At 46.0% G+C, this 20,089-nt stretch overlaps 1 protein-coding gene across 2 annotated transcripts in view; it reads left to right on the plus strand.

The window, feature by feature from the left end:
- Nucleotides 1–20,089, plus strand: part of ctnna1 (catenin (cadherin-associated protein), alpha 1) — a 212,327-nt gene that overhangs the window by 153,434 nt on the left and 38,804 nt on the right. For both annotated transcript variants that reach the window (XM_029720388.1, XM_029720389.1), the window contains exons 16-17: nt 9,435–9,616; nt 18,068–18,173. In XM_029720388.1, the coding sequence (XP_029576248.1) occupies nt 9,435–9,616; nt 18,068–18,173 (288 nt within the window). The remainder of the gene's footprint in view (nt 1–9,434; nt 9,617–18,067; nt 18,174–20,089) is intronic.

Here is a 20,089-nt window from a genome sequence, read left to right on the forward strand (position 1 = left end):
AGTACGATCTTTGTCCCCATGTGCAGTTGCAAACCGTAGTCTGGCTTTTTTGTGGCGGTTTTGGAGCAGTGGCTTCCTCCTTGCTGAGCGGCCTTTCAGGTTATGTCGATATAGGACTCGTTTTACTGTGAATATAGATACTTTTGTACCTGTTTCCTCCAGCATCTTCACAAGGTCCTTTACTGTTGTTCTGGGATTGATATGCACTTTTCGCACCAAAGTAGGTTCATCTCTAGGAGACAGAACACGTCTCCTTCCTGAGCAGCATGACGGCTGCGTGGTCCCATGGTGTTTATACTTGCGTACTATTGTTTGTACAGATGAACGTGGTACCTTCAACCGCTTGGAAATTGCTTCCAAGGATGAACCAGACTTGTGGAGGTCTAAAAAAAATTTTTCCCTGAGGTCTTGGCTGATTTCTTTTGATTTCCCCATGATGTCAAGCAAAGAGGCACTGAGTTTGAAGGTAGGTCTTGAAATACATCTACAGGTACACCTCCAATTGACTCAAATGATGCCAATTAGCCTATCAGAAGCTTCTAAAGCCATGACATCATTTTCTGGAATTTTCCAAGCTGTTTAACTTCTATGGGCTACGTCGGACGCTAGCGTTCCACCTGCGGGACACAGCCAGTGAAATATCAGGGTGAAAAACAGCAATGTCATAATTCAACTTTCTCAGACATACGACTATTTTACACCGTTTTAAAGATACACGTCTCCTTGATGTAATCACATTGTCCGATTTCAAAAAGGCTTTACAGCGAAAGCAAAACATTAGATTATGTTAGGAGAGTACATAGACAAAAATAATCACACAGCCATTTTCCAGGCAAGGACATGTGTCAATAAAACCCAAAACACAGCGAAATGAAGCACTAACCTTTGACGATTTTCATCAGATGACACTCCTAGGACATCATGTTACACAATACATGTATGTTTTGTTCGATCAAGTTGATATTTATATCCAAAAACAGCATTTTACATTGGCGCGTGAAGTTCAGAAAATATTTTGCCTCCAATACTGCCGGCGAATCAGCACAACAATTTACAAAAATACTCATCATAAACGTTGATAAAATATTAAACTGTTATTCAAAAAATTATAGATGAACATCTCCTTTATGCAACCGCTGTGACAGATTTCAAAAAAGCTTCGTGAGGAAAGCACACTTTGCAATAATCTGAGTACTGTGCTCAGAAAAATACACTAGGCAATACAGATAGCCGCCATTTTGGAGTCATCTAAAATCATAAATAGCATTATAAATATTCACTTTGATTTTCATCAGAAGGCACTTCCAGGAATCCCAGGTCCATAATAAATGTTTTGTTAGATAAAGTCCATAATTTGTCCAAATAATTCCTTGTTTGCGCGTTCAGTAAACTACTCCAAATGTAGGAAGCGCGCCGAAAATTTCACGACAAAAAGTTATATTTACTTTCGTTGAAACATGTCAAACGTTGTAAAACATCAATCTCTAGGGCATTTTTAACTTAGAACTTCAATAATATTCCAACCGGACGATTCCAGTGTCTTGAAAAAAACGTTTTGGAACACAGCTACCTCACGTGAACGCGCGTAATTGTGGCCTGTCATTCTCTCGGTCATCAGACTCCAGGAGGTCTTGTTCACTCTCTGTTGACTGCAAAAGCCTGAAGCACGTTCTAAAGACTGTTGACATCTAGTGGAAGCCTTAGGAAGTGCAAAATGAACCCTAAGTTACTGTATACTGAATAGGCCCAGTCTTGAAAAACTACAATCCACTTCCTGGTTGGATTTTTTTTCAGGTTTTTGCCTGCCATATGAGTTCTGTTATACTCACAGACACCATTCAAACAGTTTTAGAAACTTCAGTGTTTTCTATCCAAATCTACTAATAATATGCGTGTTCTAGTTTCTGGGCAGGAGTAGTAACCTGTTTAAATTGGGTACGTTTTTCATCCGGCCGTGAAAATACTGCCCCCTAGCCCAGACAGGTTAAAGGCACAGTCAACTTAGTGTATGTAAACTTCTGACCCACTGGAATTATAAGTGAAATAATCTGTTTGTAAACAATTGTTGTAAAAATTACTTGTCATGCACAAAGTAGATGTCCTAACCGACTTGCCAAAACTATAGTTTGTTAACAAGAAATTTGAGTGTTGAAAAACCAGTTTTAATGACTCCAACCTAAGTGTATGTAAACTCCAGTTTCAACTGTACCTGATGTGGAATAGAGTTCCATGTAGTCATGGCTCTATGTAGTACTGTTCGCCTCCCGCAATCTGTTCTGGAGTTGGGGACTGTGAAGAGACCTCTGGTGGCATGTCTTGTGGGGTATGTATGGGTGTCTGAGCTGTGTGCTAGTAATTTAAACAGACAGCTCGGTATCTTAAGCTTGTCAACACCACTTACAAAAACAAGTAGTGATGAAGTCAATCTCTCTTCCACTTTGAGCCAGGAGATATTAATAATATATATGTCAATGTTAGCTCTCTGTGTTCATCCAAGGGCCAGCCGTGCTGCCCTGTTCTGAGCCAACTGCAATTTTCTTAAGTCCCTCTGTGTGGCACCTGACCACACGACTGAACAGTAGTCCAGGTGTGACAAAACAACGGCCTGTAGGACCTGCCTTGTTGATAGTGCTGTTAAGAAGGTAGAAACTAGGGCCTGTTGGACCTGCCTTGTTGATAGTGATGTTAAGAAGGGAGAAACTAGGGCCTGTAGGACCTGCCTTGTTGATAGTGTTGTTAAGAAGGTAGAAACTAGGGCCTGTAGGACCTGCCTTGTTGATAGTGTTGTTAAGAAGGTAGAAACTAGGGCCTGTAGGACCTGCCTTGTTGATAGTGTTGTTAAGAAGGTAGAGCAGGGCTTTATTATGGACAGACTTCTCCCCATCTTAGCTACTGTTGTATCAATATGTTTTGACCAGGACAGTTTACAATCCAGGGTTACTCCAAGCAGTTTAGTCTCCTCAATTTCCACATTATTTATTACGAGATTTAGTTAAGGTTTAGGGTTTAGTGAATTAATGAATTGTCCCAAATACAATGCTTTTAGTTGTAGAAATATATAGGACTAATTTATTCCTTGCCGCCCACTCTGAAACTAACTGCAGCTCTTTGTTAAGTGTTGCAGTCATTTCAGTCGCTGTAGTGGCTAACGTGTATAGTGTTGAGTCATCCGCATACATAGACAAGGCTAACCAAACAGCCCCCCCCCCCCCCCCCCCCCCCCACAGTCTTTTTTGTCAACAATTTCTCTCAGCCGATCATCAGTCATTTTTGTAAGTGCTGTGCTTGTTGAATGTCCTCGTTCTCTGAACTTCCATTCAGATGCTCACTGATCTTTGAGTTTTTTCCCTCTCTGGTCTGATCTCCACTGTAAACCTTCATACCACAGGAAAGGTATTCATAGATGGTTCCTCTCTGGTCTGATCTCCACTGTAAACCTTCATACCACAGGAAAGGTATTCATAGATGGTTCCTCTCTGGTCTGATCTCCACTGTAAACCTTCATACCACAGGAAAGGTATTCATAGATGGTTCCTCTCTGGTCTGATCTCCACTGTAAACCTTCATACCACAGGAAAGGTATTCATAGATGATTCCTTTCTGATCTGACTCACCTTGAAAAATTCCCCAGACCTTTCCAGTAAGGGAAGCATATCTGAATTTAAACGGAATACTTTAAATCTGGGATTACTGTTTCTGTGTTACGGTGGATTAGCCACTAATCTGCCCGACGCCCAGATTCATGGGTCAGGTCTAAGCTGTTTAACATGGAAACCATAACACAGGCTTAGAGACCAGAGTTATTAAATCACAATATTAGCTAGTGACTAGGCCGCCTAGCTAATTCAGATGGATTAGCTAATGCATTTAATATTTAGTTGTTTGGCGTAGTGTGAATTCCTAGACAAAACCACTGATGACAGGGGTGCTACCAAATGGTCAAAAGTAGTACCACACACACACACACACACACACACACACTATTATAGTTCCTTTAAGAATATATTGTAAATGCTTTAGATGTCATGGCCCCTCTTCTCTCCACGTTTGTATTCCCTCTGGCCTGTCTCTCACATGGCAACCTATGTCCTATATAGTGCAATCAATAACCATAGGGCTCTGATTATGAGTAGTGCACTTCATAGGGAATAGGGTGCCATTTGGGACACAAGCCTGTTCTGAGCTGTGTTGGAAGGAAATGAAGAGCAGACAATTAAGGAAGTCTGTTGTGGTGCCACGGGGCATTAGATTTATCTCTCTCTGTCTGTTGTGGTGCCACGGGGCATTAGATTTATCTCTGTCTGTTGTGGTGCCACGGGGCGTTAGATTTATCTCTCTCTGTCTGTTGTGGTGCCACGGGGCATTAGATTTATCTCTGTCTGTTGTGGTGCCACGGGGCATTATATTTATCTCTGTCTGTTGTGGTGCCACGGGGCATTAGATTTATCTCTCTCTGTCTGTTGTGGTGCCACGGGGCATTAGATTTATCTCTCTCTGTCTGTTGTGGTGCCACGGGGCATTAGATTTATCTCTCTCTCTCCAGCCTCTTGTCAACAGAACACTCAGGTTAATACTGTCCCCAAACTCAACTTCTCCCACTTCACATAGCTGCTCTCCTACCACACACACACACACACACACACACACACACACAGAGAGAAGGCCTACAGAAGCGCACGCACACAGAATACAACAACACACCACACACGTACAATTAAGGAAGTCTGTCTGCTGTGGTCTCTCTCTTTTTTATTATTTCCTCCGTTGTCTTGGCGGTACATGTGTGAATACATCCAGTCGCTGGGCCAAATGAGGGGGCTACATTGAGACGTGTTGGTGTGGAAACGCCACAGCTAATTTGGCCTCATCAGCCCCATTTGTTATGCATCAGTATAGTAAGAACGTATGTTTCTCATTTCCTACGGAACTACAATCATTCTATTGTCTTTTCTGTCACGTCTTCAGGTTCAGCTGCGACCTTCTCTACCAGCTGTTTTTTTTTTTAGAGCAAGGCCTGTATCATTGACCTTGGATAATGTTTTAGGTCTGTGACATTGTTTTTAAAAACAACATTAAAAAGAGTATAATCAACCTTTTTTTATTAAAGAGACATCTTCAGTTGCTCTAAGCCTTAGGAATGAAGACGAGGAAATGAATTAATTTTAGAGCGTTGGGACTTGACCTGAAGGCCGTCTTTATTAAAACATAAAGGCTGTTTGGTATGTGCCTGCCAGCGTTTCCTCTGAACTAAATCCTAAGGATTGGCTCTGGGGGAGAGCGCGTGTTTTTCAGGTCTCTTTTAGGGCAAGGTCACTAATCAATCACATGAGCGTATTTCAGAGGCCTGTACGCATCGTAGGGTTGCGAAATTACGGTAATGTTCCCAACATTCCCTGGTTTACCAGAAATCCTGGTTGGAGGATTCCCATATTTCCTACCTATTCCCTCGTAATTCCAGAAATCTTCCAGCCAGAATTCCTGGAAAAACCAGGGAGTTTTGGGGAAAGTTACCAGCCTTAATCAGGTGTCCGAGTGCTGATCTATGATCATGTCCCCGCGTTGATGACTGGACCAGGCGCGGCAAAGGCCGTGGCGTTGATGACTGGACCAGGCGCGGCAAAGGCCGTGGCGTTGATGACTGGACCAGGCGCGGCAAAGGCCGTGGCGTTGATGACTGGACCAGGCGCGGCAAAGGCCGTGGCGTTGATGACTGGACCAGGCGCGGCAAAGGCCGTGGCGTTGATGACTGGACCAGGCGCGGCAAAGACCGTGGCGTTGATGACTGGACCAGACTCTGTTTAGGACACAGGCTGCACCTTGCAATCAGTAGGCTCAATCCTGTTCCATCTGCAGCCTATATACATAATTGACTTAGGTTGTTTAAGAACTCACGGTAAAATAGGAACTCAGAACTTCAATTCATTAATCAGTAAGTGCCGCACTTATAGCACACTATATTGAAGATAATGTTAAATACATTTTTATGTAGGTGTAATAATCCTATATATTGTAAGTATAAACAATGTTGGAAAATATTAGTTTCTTCATTTTGTATTCAGTTTGCACAGTATGTATTAATTCATCTGATCTCCAGTTAGATGTGCTGTACCCTGACAGTTTTAACCATGTCTAATGGAATTAACAAGTTTTCACATAAGTGTTTAAAAAATCACAATTAATAATCGCAATTGTAATATCTGTGCCCCCCCCCACCCAAAAAAAAAATCACAATGAGATATTTTGTCCAAATTGTGCTGCCAGAGTATCATGTATTACCGCGATGACATTACTCAGCACCTTAGAACGGGTTACGATCCCAGCTTCCACCCCTTAATGAATTCACCTCTACTGAACTCTACTGAATATATTTTATGTTGACACATAGCAAGAGAACAATGTAGACATCGCTCAGAGTCTATATTATCAAAGCATCGCGAAATATCCGTTCAGAAAATTATTTCTCCCCCCTTTGAATGTCAGATGATCTGGGCCAATAAACTAAACCTATTTTTATAGCGGATACTTCAGGCTCTTGTTGTTTTATAAAAACTCACCGTTTCTATTTCCTGTCCGTTTGACCTGTCCGATTTTTAAGCCGCTTTTCAGTTTAATGCTCGCTACATTTCTCCTGCCGCGCTATTTCCTGATCAAACACTAAATGAGCCTCGAACTCTCTGTTAGAGTATCTCAGAAAGTTAACTTGTTTTGGAATAAACCAAAAACATGAGAGAATAAATAAATAGTAAGATATAGAAATCGAATAAGAAATGTAAATAAACCGTACAGTTGCGCAATGCTCTATAAGACAGAAATGTGTCAACCAAAAGCCCGATCCTACTTACAGAAGTATTATAAAAGCATTAAGACAAAGTTATGAGGAGTATTTTCCAAACTATTCGAATAAAGTTTGTCCTTAAGTTGTAGCTTTTAAATGGGAATAATTATGAAAGTCGGAGTCCATGCTATTTTCAATCGCCATATTTAATTTTTGAATTACATAGTTTAGGTCCACAAAAAGTGAAATTGCGTAAACAATACCAAGAATAGAAATATCTATTGAGGAGTCAAAAGAGAACTGAGGCTACGCTGGAGGAGAACTGGTGAAATAAATGGTCTAGTTGGCCTGGCAATGTGCAACACATATAGTAGCCTCAGGTGGCCTGGCAATGTGCAACACATATAGTAGCCTCAGGTGGCCTGGCAATGTGCAACACATATAGTAGCCTCAGGTGGCCTGGCAATGTGCAACACATATAGTAGCCTTAGGTGGCCTGGCAATGTGCAACACATATAGTAGCCTCAGGTGGCCTGGCAATGTGCAACACATATAGTAGCCTCAGGTGGCCTGGCAATGTGCAACACATATAGTAGCCTCAGGTGGCCTGGCAATGTGCAACACATATAGTAGCCTCAGGTGGCCTGGCAATGTGCAACACATATAGTAGCCTCAGGTGGCCTGGCAATGTGCAACACATATAGTAGCCTCAGGTGGCCTGGCAATGTGCAACACATATAGTAGCCTCAGGTGGCCTGGCAATGTGCAACACATATAGTAGCCTCAGGTGGCCTGGCAATGTGCAACACATATAGTAGCCTCAGGTCTAAGAGGAGGAGGAGGAAAACGTGAATCAATTTATAATGATTCAGGTCTGAGGACAGCGGAGTTGCTCTGCAGATATACTACGCCACATCTCTATAGTACCACAGATAGACCCAGACTACTACACATCTCTATAGTACCACAGATAGACCCAGACTACGGCACATCTCTATAGTACCACAGATAGACCCAGACTACGACACATCTCTATAGTACCACAGATAGACCCAGACTACGGCACATCTCTATAGTACCACAGATAGGCCCAGACTACGACACATCTCTATAGTACCACAGATGGACCCAGACTACGACACATCTCTATAGTACGACAGATGGACCCAGACTACGACACATCTCTATAGTACCACAGATAGACCCAGACTACGACACATCTCTATAGTACCACAGATAGACCCAGACTACGACACATCTCTATAGTACCACAGATGGACCCAGACTACGGCACATCTCTATAGTACCACAGATAGACTACGACACATCTCTATAGTACCACAGATAGACCCAGACTACGACACATCTCTATAGTACCACAGATAGACCCAGACTACGACACATCTCTTTAGTACCACAGATAGACCCAGACTACGACACATCTCTATAGTACGACAGATGGACCCAGACTACGACACATCTCTATAGTACCACAGATAGACCCAGACTACGACACATCTCTTTAGTACCACAGATAGACCCAGACTACGACACATCTCTATAGTACGACAGATAGACCCAGGCTACGGCACATCTCTTTAGTACCACAGATAGACCCAGACTACGACACATCTCTATAGTACCACAGATAGACCCAGACTACGACACATCTCTATAGTACCACAGATAGACCCAGACTACTGCATATCTCTATAGTACCACAGATAGACCCAGGCTACGGCACATCTCTATAGTACCACAGATAGACTACGACACATCTCTATAGTACGACAGATAGACCCAGACTACGACACATCTCTATAGTACGACAGATAGACCCAGACTACGGCACATCTCTATAGTACCACAGATAGACCCAGACTACGGCACATCTCTATAGTACCACAGATAGACCCAGACTACGACACATCTCTATAGTACCACAGATAGACCCAGACTACGACACATCTCTATAGTACCACAGATAGACCCAGACTACGGCACATCTCTATAGTACCACAGATAGACCCAGACTACGGCACATCTCTATAGTACCACAGATAGACCCAGACTACGACACATCTCTATAGTACCACAGATAGACCCAGACTACGACACATCTCTTTAGTACCACAGATAGACCCAGACTACGACACATCTCTATAGTACCACAGATAGACCCAGACTACGACACATCTCTATAGTACCACAGATAGACCCAGACTACGACACATCTCTTTAGTACCACAGATGGACCCAGACTACGACACATCTCTATAGTACCACAGATAGACCCAGACTACGACACATCTCTATAGTACCACAGATAGACCCAGACTACGACACATCTCTATAGTACCACAGCTCCAGAGTAGAACAGGCTACTAGAAAATATTTTTGGCTCTACTAAATAGATTTAGTCAACGGCATGATTCCTCTCATCCCTCCCGTAGCATGCAGGCAGGCAGGCAGGCAGACATTTTGTCTATTAGGATACTGGTCTTGACAAATCAGCCTGCCGTAGCCCAGCTTCCCCGTGCTCTCTGTAGTGTACTGTCATGTATTCATCTGACATAGTACTCTCTCTCCTCTCCTTCTCTACCAGGCTATAACAGCTCAGTGTTCTGTTGTATAACTCTCTCCTCTCCTCCTCTACCAGGCTATCATGGCCCAGCTGCCCCAGGAGCAGAAGGCCAAGATCGCTGAGCAGGTGGCCAGTTTCCAGGAGGAGAAGAGCAAGCTGGACGCTGAGGTGTCCAAGTGGGACGACTCCGGCAACGACATCATCGTCCTGGCCAAGCAGATGTGTATGATTATGATGGAGATGACGGACTTCACCAGGTATGGAGGGGGGAGGGGGCAGGTGTGTGTATTGGGGGGGGCAGGTGTGTGTGTGTGTGTGTTGGGGGCCTCATTAACCAGGTGTTCTATACTGTGTGTTCAACAAGACTCTCTGGGCAGTATTACAATAACGGGGACCGTATTCACCCGGTCCCAGAACTCTCTCTAGCTCAGTGTTTCCCAACTCCGGTCCTCCAGTACCCCCAACAGTACACGTTGTTGTAATACACCTGATTCAACTTGTCAACTAATCATCAGGTCCTCAATCAGTTGAATCAGGTGTGGTTGTCCAGGACTACAACAATAAATGTTTACTGTTGGGAGTACTGGGGGACCAGGGTGGGGCTGGGAGGTACTGGGGGACCAGGGTGGTGCTGGGGGACCAGGGTGGTGCTGGGGGACCAGGGTGGTGCTGGGGGGACCAGGGTGGTGCTGGGGGGACCAGGGTGTGCCTGGGGGACCAGGGTGTGCCTGGGGGACCAGGGTGTGCCTGGGGGACCAGGGTGTGCCTGGGGGACCAGGGTGTGGCTGGGGGACCAGAGTGGGGGGTACTGGGGGACCAGGGTGGGGGGTACTGGGGGACCAGGGTGGGGCTGGGGGAGTACTGGGGGACCAGGGTGGGGCTGGGGGAGTACTGGGGGACCAGGGTGGGGCTGGCGGACCAGGGTGGGGCTGGGGGGGACCAGGGTGGGGCTGGGGGAGTACTGGGGGACCAGGGTGGGGCTGGGGGAGTACTGGGGGACCAGGGTGGGGCTGGCGGACCAGGGTGGGGCTGGGGGGTACTGGGGGACCAGGGTGGGGCTGGGGGACCAGGGTGGGGCTGGGGGGTACTGGGGGACCAGGGTGGGGGGTGCTGGGGGACCAGGGTGGGGGGGGCTGGGGAGTACTGGGGGACCAGGGTGGGGCTGGGGAGTACTGGGGGACCAGGGTGGGGCTGGGGGACCAGGTGGGGCTGGGGGGTACTGGGGGACCAGGGTGGGGCTGGGGAGTACTGGGGGACCAGGGTGGGATCCACTTCTGTAGCTCTCCCTCTGTCTCCCTCTGTCTCTCAGTGTTGTCAGTACAGAGGGATCTGCCTATTCAGGTGTCTGTAGTAGGTCTTCTCAAATGCAGACATCCCAGCTTCAATAAAAAGCCAGTTGAGAAAAGGTCCGTAGTAAGTTGGTCTGTCTGGCCGGTCGAAGGCCTGTAACTGGACTGTAGTAAGTTGCTCTGTCTGGCCGGTCGAAGGCCTGTATCTGGCCTGTAGTAAGTTGCTCTGTCTGGCCAGTCGAGGCCTGTAACTGGACTGTAGTAAATGTGACAGATAGACAAGACCTTATACTCTGGCTCATCACCGGAGTGCCACGGCCAGCCATCTGCTCAGTAAAACGTGTGTTTGAGAGAATATATTTCTACGTGTGTGTGTGTGAGAGTGCATAGGTGTGTAGTCTTTTGCCTGCGAGAAGAGGTGTGTGTGTGTGTGTGTGTGTGTGTGTGTGTGAGCACATACATCTTCCTCTATGAATTTAAAGTGACTCATTCAGGAGACATTGTGCCTGGAACCAAAGCAAAGCTCTCGGTCTCTCTGCCTGCATGTCTCTCAATTTCCATCTCTTTAAAGGAACTGTCAATAAAACGTGTAGTTTCTCCAGTCAGATCTACCCTGACGCTGTCGTCACCCTGTAAGCACCAGCCTTGCTCCACAAGCCAAGGCATTGTCCTTAGCAAAACACCATGATATTGAACATGAAAACACTTAGTTTGCCTTCCTCCATCCATCCAGCCCTCTACTCCCTGCTTCCTCCATCCATCCAGCCCTCTACTCCCTGCTTCCTCCGTCCATCCATCCAGCCCTCTACTCCCTGCTTCCTCCGTCCATCCAGCCCTCTACTCTCTGCTTCCTCCGTCCAGCCAGCCCTCTACTCCCTGCTTCCTCCATCCATCCATCCAGCCCTCTACTCCCTGCTTCCTCCATCCATCCAGCCCTCTACTCCCTGCTTCCTCCATCCATCCAGCCCTCTACTCCCTGCTTCCTCCGTCCATCCATCCAGCCCTCTACTCCCTGCTTCCTCCATCCATCCAGCCCTCTACTCCCTGCTTCCTCCGTCCATCCATCCAGCCCTCTACTCCCTGCTTCCTCCGTCCATCCATCCAGCCCTCTACTCCCTGCTTCCTCCGTCCATCCATCCAGCCCTCTACTCCCTGCTTCCTCCCGTCCAGCCAGCCCTCTACTCCCTGCTTCCTCCGTCCAGCCAGCCCTCTACTCCCTGCTTCCTCCATCCATCCATCCAGCCCTCTACTCCCTGCTTCCTCCGTCCATCCAGCCCTCTACTCTCTGCTTCCTCCCGTCCAGCCAGCCCTCTACTCCCTGCTTCCTCCGTCCAGCCAGCCCTCTACTCCCTGCTTCCTCCGTCCAGCCAGCCCTCTACTCCCTGCTTCCTCCATCCATCCATCCAGCCCTCTACTCCCTGCTTCCTCCATCCATCCATCCAGCCCTCTACTCTCTGCTTCCTCCCGTCCAGCCAGCCCTCTACTCCCTGCTTCCTCCATCCATCCAGCCCTCTACTCCCTGCTTCCTCCATCCATCCAGCCCTCTACTCCCTGCTTCCTCCGTCCATCCAGCCCTCTACTCTCTGCTTCCTCCGTCCATCCAGCCCTCTACTCTCTGCTTCCTCCGTCCATCCAGCCCTCTACTCTCTGCTTCCTCCGTCCAGCCAGCCCTCTACTCCCTGCTTCCTCTAGCCCTGCCACGCTAGCCCTGCCGTAAAAACACGCATGTGTAGTGATTAAAGCCTTCCCTGTAGCTCAGTTGGTAGAGCATGGTGTTTGCAACATCAGGGTGTGGGTTCGATTCCCACGGGGGGCCAGCACAGGAAAAAAAAAATGTATGAAATGTATGCATTCACTACTGTAAGTCGCTCTGGATAAGAGCGTCTGCTAAATGACGTAAATGTAAATGTAAAACACAGCATATCTTTTTTGATGGAGATGTACAGTTTAACAAGTGGTATTAAAGGGTCTTCTTAAAGATGGAGATGTACATTTTAACCCATCAAGGGCTTGGAACAGTCTCTTTCTAGTCTTTACAGTGGAAAGGGATTCCATTTGAACCAAACCCACCAATAATAATATCTTGTAGATATGTCAATAGGTGAACGTTCAGACAGAGCTGAGGGTGTGTGGAGGGTCTTGCGGTCACGGTGTGTGTGGGTGGTTGCACCCAACGGTCGAAAGCACGTTCTTTTCCCATGTGGCCGTCACCTACCCAGTACGGCATTCCTCACAGTCCCAGTATACGCGCACCTTAACGGGCAACTATTCTAATATCATAAACAATCACCACTCCCAGCTAAGCACCTTGTAATGACAGGCTTATCTTAGTGTTCTGGGTCTGAATATGGTGGTGGTGGTAAGGACTAGCCCAGTGTGTCTGAATGTGGTGGTAGAGGTGAGGACTAGCCCAGTGTGTCTGAATATGGTGGTAGAGGTGAGGACTAGCCCAGTGTGTGAATATGGTGGTAGGGGTGAGGACTAGCCCAGTGTGTCTGAATATGGTGGTAGAGGTGAGGACTAGCCCAGTGTGTCTGAATATGGTGGTGGTGGTGAGGACTAGCCCAGTGTGTGAATATGGTGGTAGCGGTGAGGACTAGCCCAGTGTGTCTGAATGTGGTGGTAGAGGTGAGGACTAGCCCAGTGTGTCTGAATATGGTGGTAGAGGTGAGGACTAGCCCAGTGTGTCTGAATATGGTGGTAGAGGTGAGGACTAGCCCAGTGTGTGTCTGAATGTGGTGGTAGAGGTGAGGACTAGCCCAGTGTGTCTGAATGTGGTGGTAGAGGTGAGGACTAGCCCAGTGTGTGTGTGTGAATATGGTGGTAGGGGTGAGGACTAGCCCAGTGTGTCTGTGAATATGGTGGTAGAGGTGAGGACTAGCCCAGTGTGTCTGAATGTGGTGGTAGAGGTGAGGACTAGCCCAGTGTGTGTCTGTGAATATGGTGGTAGGGGTGAGGACTAGCCCAGTGTGTGTCTGTGAATATGGTGGTAGAGGTGAGGACTAGCCCAGTGTGTCTGAATATGGTGGTAGAGGTGAGGACTAGCCCAGTGTGTGAATATGGTGGTAGAGGTGAGGACTAGCCCAGTGTGTCGGAATATGGTGGTAGAGGTGAGGACTAGCCCAGTGTGTCGGAATATGGTGGTAGAGGTGAGGACTAGCCCAGTGTGTCTGAATATGGTGGTAGAGGTGAGGACTAGCCCAGTGTGTGAATATGGTGGTGGTGGTGAGGACTAGCCCAGTGTGTCTGTGAATGTGGTGGTAGAGGTGAGGACTAGCCCAGTGTGTCTGTGAATGTGGTGGTAGAGGTGAGGACTAGCCCAGTGTGTCTGTGAATGTGGTGGTAGAGGTGAGGACTAGCCCAGTGTGTCTGTGAATGTGGTGGTAGAGGTGAGGACTAGCCCAGTGTGTCTGAATATGGTGGTAGAGGTGAGGACTAGCCCAGTGTGTGAATATGGTGGTAGGGGTGTGTTGAAATGTATCCACCCTTCTGTCTGTCCCACCATCTGTCTCTCTCCTCCATATCTCTGTCCATCCTTGTCTCTGTCCCACCCTCTTTCCTGAAGTGTACCAGACAGCAGAAGGGAGAAATGTGTGTTTCTGTAGTACATTCCGAGATTGATTTATTCAGGGATGCAAATGAGTCACCTTTCGGCGAAATTCGTGGTTTTGAATCCAAAATAGGTGACCTATGTGATTCGTGTAGATTTAAAAAAATATATATATATTTTTGGGCGGTGTCTTTGGATCACTCCTGGCTGTAAGCGAAAGAGTGATGCACGTTTGGAGCAATACTGGATGTATCCAAGGCTCAGCCAATCGTTCACAGAAGTACACGACTGGAGAGGACAGAGAACCAATTTGCTCGTTACAGCATCAGTGCGGGCTCTGGAAAGACAGCAGGGAGGAGAGGCAGTTTGCCAGTTACAGCAGCACGTCCCCTGAACGATAACAATGAGGTAGATGAGAAGCCTGGCCACGGAGACGAGGGTGATGAAGCATACTTCATGTGAGCTGTAACCGAAAAACAACTGGCATTGGTAAAGTTTGAGGTGAGGGAGAAAGTGTAGTGGAACAAGTATTGTTAGCATTGTTGAATATGTTGTTACCTGGATGGAATTCTCCGTTAGCTAGCCAGAGAAATGTTGAGCAACATCAGCCAACGTAAACTCCAATATTTGATCAGTTATGGTGTGAAAATTAGCTGGCTAATAAATTCAGACACAATTGCTAGCTAATGTTACAACATCAGATTGAGAGAATTATGTGAAAAATAAGGTGTTGCTTGTTAAACAAGTGGATTCAGGGATTAAGTGTAGCTGGAGCTGGGCCGGGCTTAAACTGGATGCTACTATAGAGGTGAAAGGAACACCACACTAGAGGTCGATCGATTATGATTTTTCACCGCCGAGACCGATTATTGGAGGACCCAAAAAAGCCGATACCGATTAATCGGCTTTTAATTTTTTTATATACATATATATTTTTTTATTATTATTATTTGTAATAATGATAATTACAACAATACTGAATGAACACTTGGGTACAAGTTGGAGCAAAGTCCTTTTTCGCGAATGCGCACCGCATCGATTATATGCAACGCAGGACAGGCTAGATAAACTAGTAATATCATCAACCATGTGTAGTTAACTAGTGATTATAATTTATTGTTTTTTATAAGATAAGTTTAATGCTAGCTAGCAACTTACCTTGGCTTCTTACTGCATTCGTGTAACAGGCAGGCTCCTCGTGGAGTGCAATGTAAAGCAGGTGGTTAGAGCGTTGGACTAGTTAACCGTAAAGTTGCAAGATCGAATCCCGAGCTGACAAGGTAAAACTCTGTTGTTCTGCACCTGAACAAGGCAGTTAACCCACTGTTTCTAGGCCGTCATTGAAAATAAGAATGTGTTCTTAATTGACTTGCCTCGTTAAATAAAAAAAACATTTTTTTTTTAATCGGCAAATTGGTGTACAAAAATACCGATTGCCGAATGTTATGAAAACTTGAAATCGGCCCTAATTAATCGGCCGTTCCGATTAATCGGTCGACCTCTACACCACACACTTTCCCTCTTTCTCACTTTTTCAATCCAGTGGATATAAAGGGGTATGCCAGGTGTACTCTGCCTGAAAGAGATCAATTATACCAACAAAGGGTCTCATGCTCTGCTGGTACATTGTAGAACAGACATCCACAGGCAGAAAGTGTACAATGTAATAATGTGCAGTGTAGCCCAAATATATTGCTTCTGTTGTGTTCAACTTGACAGTAACACTGTGTGTGAGGGGGGGATATATATATATCTTTTACTCAGTGGACGTTATTTTTTCACACATGTAGTCTTGTGCACTTGATCGATGCCCACTATAGTGGCCACTATAATAGAACAACAATAGAATGGCTGTTTGTTTCATTCTATTTCTACTTTAAGATGTTGTTTTTTTTTCCCCCCAGTGCAATATTTATATGTGTGTGGTAACAAGCGTTCTATTATACACGCTATCGTGGTAACAAGCGTTCTATTATACACGCTGTCGTGGTAACAAGCGTTCTATTATACACGCTGTCGTGGTAAGAAGCGTTCTATTATACACGCTGTCGTGGTAACAAGCGTTCTATTGTAAAGGCTGTCGTGGTAACAGGTGTTCTATTGTAAAGGCTGTCGTGGTAACAGGCGTTCTATTATAAAGGCTGTCGCGGTAACATGCGTTCTATTATAAAGGCTGTCGTGGTAACAAGCGTTCTATTATAAAGGCTGTCGTGGTAACAGGCGTTCTATTATAGAGGCTGTCGTGGTAACAAGCGTTCTATTATAGAGGCTGTCGTGGTAACAAGCGTTCTATTATAAAGGCTGTCGTGGTAACAGGCGTTCTATTATAAAGGCTGTCGTGGTAACAGGTGTTCTATTATAAAGGCTGTCGTGGTAACAGGCGTTCTATTATAAAGGCTGTCGTGGTAACAAGCGTTCTATTATAAAGGCTGTCGTGGTAACAAGCGTTCTATTATAAAGGCTGTCGTGGTAACAGGCGTTCTATTATAAAGGCTGTCGTGGTAACAGGCATTCTATTATAAAGGCTGTCGTGGTAACAAGCGTTCTATTATAAAGGCTGTTTTAACAAACCAAACATTCAAAACCCGGTATAGAAGGTAAAGTAAAAACCCAAACAGGTCCCTGCATCAATACCGGTACATAGTAAAATACGGTATACCGCCCAGCCCTACACTCAGAGACTGATCATGTAGATCATATTCTCTGTTTAATTAGTTAACCTGCATTTCCTCCTAGCAGGGATTTATTTGCATGTTTCAGTGCAACAACAACAAAAAAGTGTCACCATTTTTGGGTCCTCACCAGTTTGCATCCCTGTTTATAGCCTGTAATCTAAAATAATTCATAGATTGTAAACCACCCCCCCCCTAAACAACACTGTTTTTTCATAGACGGAGTAGATTAATATGAGATGAGAGGTAAGTTCCTAACGAGTTCAGGAAGCCAAGCTAGAGGTCTGTGCCGTTCACGGCGACGGAGGGCCAGGCCTTTTCTCTAACACTAAATATTACATGTGTATTTCACAGTTGTAAGGGAGGTGTAGTCTTATATTTAGTAGTTTTATAAATTGATGATGCTATATTTAGAAAAACATGTCATTTCAGGCCTTATTCATAGTTTTGTTGAATAGGAAATTCATCATTTATACCTGAGCTCGTGCCCTCTACAGTGAGCACAACTATCAGTGGCCAGAAAGGTGAGATTGGAACCTTTCTGGAAGTACCCAGCATTACTAGTTGTTGTTTATGGCCTCTAATGATAAATAATTACATTTGGGGAATATGTAGATTACATTTTCAATAACTTTTAGTTACATTTTAAGTGTTACAGGTTAAAGGTGTGGGATAAATTTAAATCCAGGCACTTTAGTCTTCCCTGTGGCTCAGTTTGGAGAGCATGGTGTGTGTAACGCCAGGGTTGTGGGTTCAATTCCCACAGGGGGGCCAGTACAATAAAGACATGTATGCATTCACTACTGCTCTGGATAAGAGCATCTGCTAAATGACTAAAATGTAAAAATGTAAAATGTTAACAGGCTAACAGTCATTAGAGGAATCTGCGTCCCGGGTGGTGTCCTATTTCCTAGTGTACTACTTTTGGGCCCTGGTCAAATGTAGTGCACAATATAGGGCAAAGGTTTCCATATGATGTGGTGTGTGTACCATAAAACACATCCCCATATCCATGCCATCTGTCAGAGAGAGAGAATATATACATCCTTCAGAAACAAGACTGCATGATGAGGTGCTACTGAATATTGGATGAGAGTGGATGGACTGTATTGTGTGTATCATGCGTTCCCAGGGGTAAAGGTCTGTTGAAGAGGTGTGTGTGAACAGCAGACTGATGTGTGTGTCCTGTGTTTCCAGGGGTAAAGGTCCGTTGAAGAATACCTCTGATGTCATCAGTGCTGCTAAGAAGATTGCTGAGGCTGGATCCAGGATGGATAAACTGGGCCGCACCATCGCAGACCAGGTAGATTACACTGTTCCATATCTCACCATCTAACACTTTCCCTTTATCCTTCTCTTCCTCCCTCCCTCTTTTCCTCCCCCCTCTTTTCCCTCCCCCCTCTTTTACCTCCCCCCTCTTTTCCCTCCCCCCTCTTTTCCCTACCCCCTCTTTTCCCTCCCCCCTCTTTTACCTCCCCCCTCTTTTCCCTACCCCTCTTTCCCTCCCCCCTCTTTTCCCTACCCCCTCTTTTCCCTCCCCCCTCTTTTCCCTCCCCCCTCTTTTACCTCCCCCCTCTTTTCCCTCCCCCCTCTTTTCCCTCCCCCCTCTTTTACCTCCCCCCTCTTTTCCTCCCCCCTCTTTTCCCTCCCCCCTCTTTTACCTCCCCCCTCTTTTCCCTCCCCCCTCTTTTACCTCCCCCCTCTTTTCCCTACCCCCTCTTTTCCCTCCCCCCTCTTTTCCTCCCCCCCTTCCCCCCTCTTTTCCTCCCCCCCTTTTCCTCCCCCCTCTCTCCCTCCCCCCCTTTCCCTCCCCCCTCTTTTCCTCCCCCCTCAATCTCTCTTCCCTCCCAGATTGTGTGTGTGTGTGTGTGTGTGTGTGTGTGTGTGTGTGTGTGTGTGTGTGTGTGTGTGTGAAAACACATCTGTCTACCTCTGCTAGGGTTTTATATTTCCTCGGTATTTTACAAATGTTCCTTCCTGAGAATGTATAACTATTCCCGCAAAAACAGGAAGTGTCATTATAAATCACTTTAAATATGTCTGGATTTGATTATAGCTTTTGATTAGCATGAACATTCAGACCTGATGCTACTTGAGCCTGACGAGCCCTACATTAAATACATTGTATGTGCTCAATCCCAAAAAAGGCCCAAAACGATTGTCCCGTTATCCGATAGGCTACATATGATAGATTATAGGCTACCGCACATTTACGCACATCAGCAAAAAAAAACATGAACGGCCGTTGATGTTTGCTCTCCTGGGTAAATAAATTAGTTTCAGCTGCAGTAATCTTTTGGAGTGTGGACTGTATTACTCTACGGTATTATATGGACTGGGATAGTGCACCCTGTTCCAAACATGACGCTGGGAGAGAACACACAATGCCATGCTGGACATGTGGCCTACAATGCCATGCTGGACATGTGGCCTACAATGCCATGCTGGACATGTGGCCTACAATGCCATGCTGGACATGTGGCCTACAATGCCATGCTGGACATGTGGCCTACAATGCCATGCTGGACATGTGGCCTACAAAGTTACAATTGATAGGCTAGTAAATTTGATTTAAACGTTGAAATATAATAGGGTCTATTTTAACTTTATAATTAGTAGTATGGTGCATTACCTTTTTGATAGTATTTCCCCTAATGCTGTGCGATGTAATGTTTTTCTCTCTCTCTCTCTCTCTCTCTCTCTCTCTCTCTCTCTCTCTCTCTCTCTCTCTCTCTCTCTCTCTCTCTCTCTCTGTCTCTCTCTGTCTCTCTCTCTCTCGCTCGCTCGCTCGCTCGCTCTCTCAACAGTTTAATGAAATGCGTTTCGTTGTCCTTATCGTCTTCATTGTATTGACGTGCATGAATAATATAGGACTGGAATAAGATGCAGACAGCCTTTTGCTTCTACTTCACGAACATTGAATGTTTATGGGTCTGAATAAATAATTGCTTTGGATTAGGCCGGGAGGGGAGGCCCTGTTGCCTGGGCAACACAGGGCCTCCATACATCTTGCCCCGGGTTTTTGTGCTGTGTAGATGCAACATGGGGAGGTAAGCAGTCATCTGTTTTTAAGCCCTTTCTCAATTGGCGTGGAGATGAACGCCAGTCCTTTCCACAGTGGTAGTAGAGATGCCCAGATTTCACTGGACAGCTACTGCCCCCTTAAACTGGGAAGCCCCCAAGTAAATTAGATGTTGTCTCACCTTCGTCACTGGGTGT

Source organism: Salmo trutta, chromosome 3 (assembly GCF_901001165.1).
Source record: "Salmo trutta chromosome 3, fSalTru1.1, whole genome shotgun sequence".
NCBI classification, from domain to species: Eukaryota; Metazoa; Chordata; class Actinopteri; order Salmoniformes; family Salmonidae; genus Salmo; species Salmo trutta.